The following is a 3,770-nucleotide window of genomic DNA, read 5'->3' as shown; positions in this document are numbered from 1 at the left end:
ACGTGACACCGGTATTACACCAAGCACAATATTAGCTGGCATTTTGCCAGTGGACATAAATACAGTATAATGATATTCTATTCACAAAACATAAACGGTAATATGTCCATATTACTTGTGAAACGTTATCCCCCGAGGTCAATAGTCCGTCGATATGAACATTTTGCCAGTGGACATAAATACAGTGGACATAAATACAGTATAATGATATTCTATTCACAAAACATAAACGGTAATATGTCCATATTACTTGTGAAACGTTATCCCCCGAGGTCAATAGTCCGTCGATATGAACAAAAATATTCGGCAGTGCTGAAGGTTCTGCTACAATCGATAGTAGTCACTCAGGCACACCGGCTAGAATGAAACAAACGCACCCAAGCACAACGATTTCATTCTATTGGCTGAGAGGTCGCTAGGCATCTGCCAAAAAGGCAGTTCCATGTTTTGCAAGCGAGCTCGGGGAGAAGTTTTGAGTACAAGCGTTACAAGTTTTTAGAAGAAAGACATGAACTTGTAAGCAAAAAGTATTCAAAGTTTTGATAACAATATACATGAAATCCTGCTCTTGGATAATGGCAGAAACGTACCCCCATATAAAAATCACAGACTGCTACTTCCGGTGGGCGCCGGAAGTAAGACCCATAATCGTTTCTACAGCCTCCCAGGAATAAGGTGGATAGAGTTCCTACAAAACATGTAGGGGCTGGCCACACAAACATGTGAAAGAAGGAGCTCTAAGGCTTTTGGAAGAAAAACAACTGTATGTGTGGAGGAGCACTAATACTGTACATCACCCTGACCAAACAATGGTGAAACATGGTGGTGGAAGCTCCATTCAGAGGAATGCTTTTCTGCTATAGGACAGATCTAATAGAAAGATGGGCGGAGTTAAATACAGGGGAAACGTAAACTCATGAGCTGCGGACTCTGTATATAATTTTAAAAAAGCCTGCTAATTCAAACAATGTGCTTCGACAGACAAACGAGTTACAATAAGTGCTGTTATGCAATTTCAGCTTCTAACTTTAGCATTTTGTGACCTAAGATAAAGAAGTACGCACATTTATTTTTAGAAATTAAGAACAAGTATTGCGTTATAGACAAGTTCTTACCTATTCAGCTCCGGTGTGGTGTGATTTTTCAAGCTAACGCCTACGCAGTATTAGTTTAAAGGTTCCGCGCCCTAGTTTCTATAGCAACAACGTTCTATGTTAGCTTACCCGTGGGATGTTGACGTTTACCGCTTCGACATCCACTCGAACCTCTGACAGCGGCGGTGGGGGCTCAGACTTGGTGAAGCCACCGTAAGAGCCGACGATCTCTAGATCGGAGTCGTCTGAGCTGAGGGAGATCACTTCTTCCATCTCTTCCCCGTCATCCAGCGCTTCACACGAAGCAGAAGGTCTACGGGAGCAGGAGGGCCGCCGCTCACGCAAGCTTCACCTTGTCATGCAGACCCCGCGGCAGCTGGCACTGTCCCGAACAAAGACGATCTATCGTGAATGGGGAAAATGCCCATCATGTTTTTCACAAAACACATGACAACTTCTCTGCCGAGGCGTTAAACAGCATTTCCTGGTTAGAATTCCACGCCACACTCATAATGCTGTCGGGCATTTCCAGCGTTCAAATAAACCACCTCAAAACGTTTTTTAGCAAGCTGTAATCTCATAACAGCAGCACGAAAATGATAGGCATCGTTTTACCGCTTCCTTGTTTTCCTCTGTCATTTTTTTTTCCTCTTTTGTATGACGCATCAAATGAAACTTTATAGTTGCAGCTACCTCCACCTGCTGTACAGGAATGCAAAGGCATACCCTGCTTTTGTCAGCCTTCCATCCAATGCAGGTATATATAACACCAGGCCTAGGAAAAGCATCAATTCATATTTAAGACCTCAAAAATCATTAAACATTTACCCATTAGTAAAAAAAAATATCATTGTAAAGGCCAAGGGAGTGCAGTTATTTTTTGTTTAATGTAACTGCCCTTAAAATTCTGTGGTTTTATTTTTGTAACGGTAACTATGGTAACAGAGTGCAGTTCTACCTGAGAAAAGTTAACAGCATTCAATGCTGTAAAGTAAGGGAACAAGGTCTGTAATTTTCTTTTTTTGATGAGATAATGATGGCATAATGATAATAAATCATCATTATACCATCAGTTCTTCTCAATGGACTGGAAGCCATAACGATTTCTTTTGTTTTGTTTTTCTGTGCTAGAATGCCCCCTTCACAAAGGGTGGTGGAAGACGGAGGGAATCTACAAAGACCAACTTCACTCCATGCCATACATGAAACAACTGCAGAACTAGAGAGCTCCTACAGAAATAAACTACTTATAGGTGCACAAAAGAGCATTATCTCAGGTGATTCCTCCTAGCAGCTCGACATGGTTATAATACTATGCCCCCCAGTATTTTTTCTTTTGTTGTAAAATAACTTCACAGTCATTCACAGTTATTTCACAGTCTCATATTTCTTGTCTCTCTCTCTCTTTTTTTTTTTTTTTTTTTTTTTTTTTTTTTTTGTTGCAAGCATCAGTTTTTCTGTCACTTTGCTGCTGGAACACAATTTTCTTCTCTAAGGGACAATACAACATATTCTATTCTATTCTATTCTGTTATATTCTATTCTATTTTGAGTGAATATGTAGTCTCATTTGTCACCACTGGATGGCACTCGTGATGTTCAAAAGATGGAGAAATAACGTCCGTAGGTCTCCATGCATGTACATAATGCTCCTAGGCTTTTTAGAAATATCGAGTTTAGCGTAAAACCCTTCCTCCAATCTGATTTTCACTTTTTCTTTTTCTTTTCCTAACTTTTCTTAAGCACTTCTGTGAATATGCTCCCTTCAATTTCCTCTTCAATTTGTCTCCATGGTAGCTATCTGTTAAAAAAAAACGACTCTTTTTCTCGAATATTTCACAAATGAATCGCATTTATGTAATTGTCAGGCAAATATCAACATGGTGAACCCCACGATTTAAGCTGTAACTCCTGCGTCCACAAAATTACTCCCGCCTTGGAGGTTTCATGTTTTTCTTTCTTTTCTTTTTTTTTCTTTTTTACATATTGTTGATGTAACTATTATTTGAATTCTATTCATTCTTATTACACGCATTGTTAAATCCCACTTGGTTTGTAGAAACACAATGATTTTGCGTGTCATTTTTTTTTCAAAGAAATTTACATTTCTCATGTAATTGGATGAAAAGGGTTATTAACCTCAGATGTCTCCAATCATTTCATGCTATGAGGAAATATCAGGCAGGATGAGTCACTGCCGTCAGACACATACAATCCTCCTGACATCCATTCAGCAGTGTGAAGACTTTATTAGGGTGGTTAATACATAAAGGCTGTGTTTATACTTGCATATTGTGTGTGCTTTGGGAATCATCTTTAGCCTTTTTTAGCATTACAAAACTGCTGTACAAATTTTGCATAGCCTAAAATGTAAGACTAATATAACAAGGTGTAAAATTGAGGAAAATTATATTTATTGCACAGCAGTGTTTTCAGTCCAGAGTCATTTGGATCAGTTCATTTGACATAAGAACATGAAGAAAACAAGAACATTTAAATCCAACATAAATGGGAGTGAGTGCTAGCACTACATTTGCTTGATCATTAGAGCTGTGGAGAAAACTGAAATCATCTAACCAAATTGCACTACCACACATGTTCTTGTGTTTCTGTGGGTTTAAAGAAATTCACTCAGGCATTGTCTTTCTTCATATCTAATACTGTAGCATATGTAAT

At 38.7% G+C, this 3,770-nt stretch overlaps 1 protein-coding gene and 1 long non-coding RNA gene across 4 annotated transcripts in view; one reads left to right on the top strand and one right to left on the bottom strand.

Annotated features, from left to right (window-relative positions):
• The window catches only part of simc1 (SUMO interacting motifs containing 1), a 12,078-nt gene extending 10,359 nt beyond the window's left edge, over positions 1-1,719 (bottom strand). The window contains exon 1 of one of the 3 annotated variants that reach the window (XM_007548319.2): positions 1,224-1,719. In XM_007548319.2, the coding sequence (XP_007548381.1) occupies positions 1,224-1,367 (144 nt within the window). In that variant the 5' untranslated portion in view covers positions 1,368-1,719. The remainder of the gene's footprint in view (positions 1-1,223) is intronic. The other 2 variants (XM_007548317.2, XM_007548318.2) reach the window with 2 other exon arrangements.
• Positions 1,720-1,858: 139 nt separating this feature from the next.
• On the top strand, positions 1,859-2,349 carry LOC107835831 (uncharacterized). Its single transcript, XR_001661661.1, has 2 exons — positions 1,859-2,098; positions 2,226-2,349. It is a non-coding gene; the product is annotated as an uncharacterized LOC107835831 (long non-coding RNA).
• The last annotated feature ends 1,421 nt before the right edge of the window (positions 2,350-3,770 follow it).

Source organism: Poecilia formosa, unplaced genomic scaffold (genome assembly GCF_000485575.1).
Source record: "Poecilia formosa unplaced genomic scaffold, Poecilia_formosa-5.1.2 Scaffold26, whole genome shotgun sequence".
Lineage (NCBI taxonomy): Eukaryota > Metazoa > Chordata > Actinopteri > Cyprinodontiformes > Poeciliidae > Poecilia > Poecilia formosa.
This window is presented reverse-complemented; position numbering and strand designations above follow the sequence as displayed.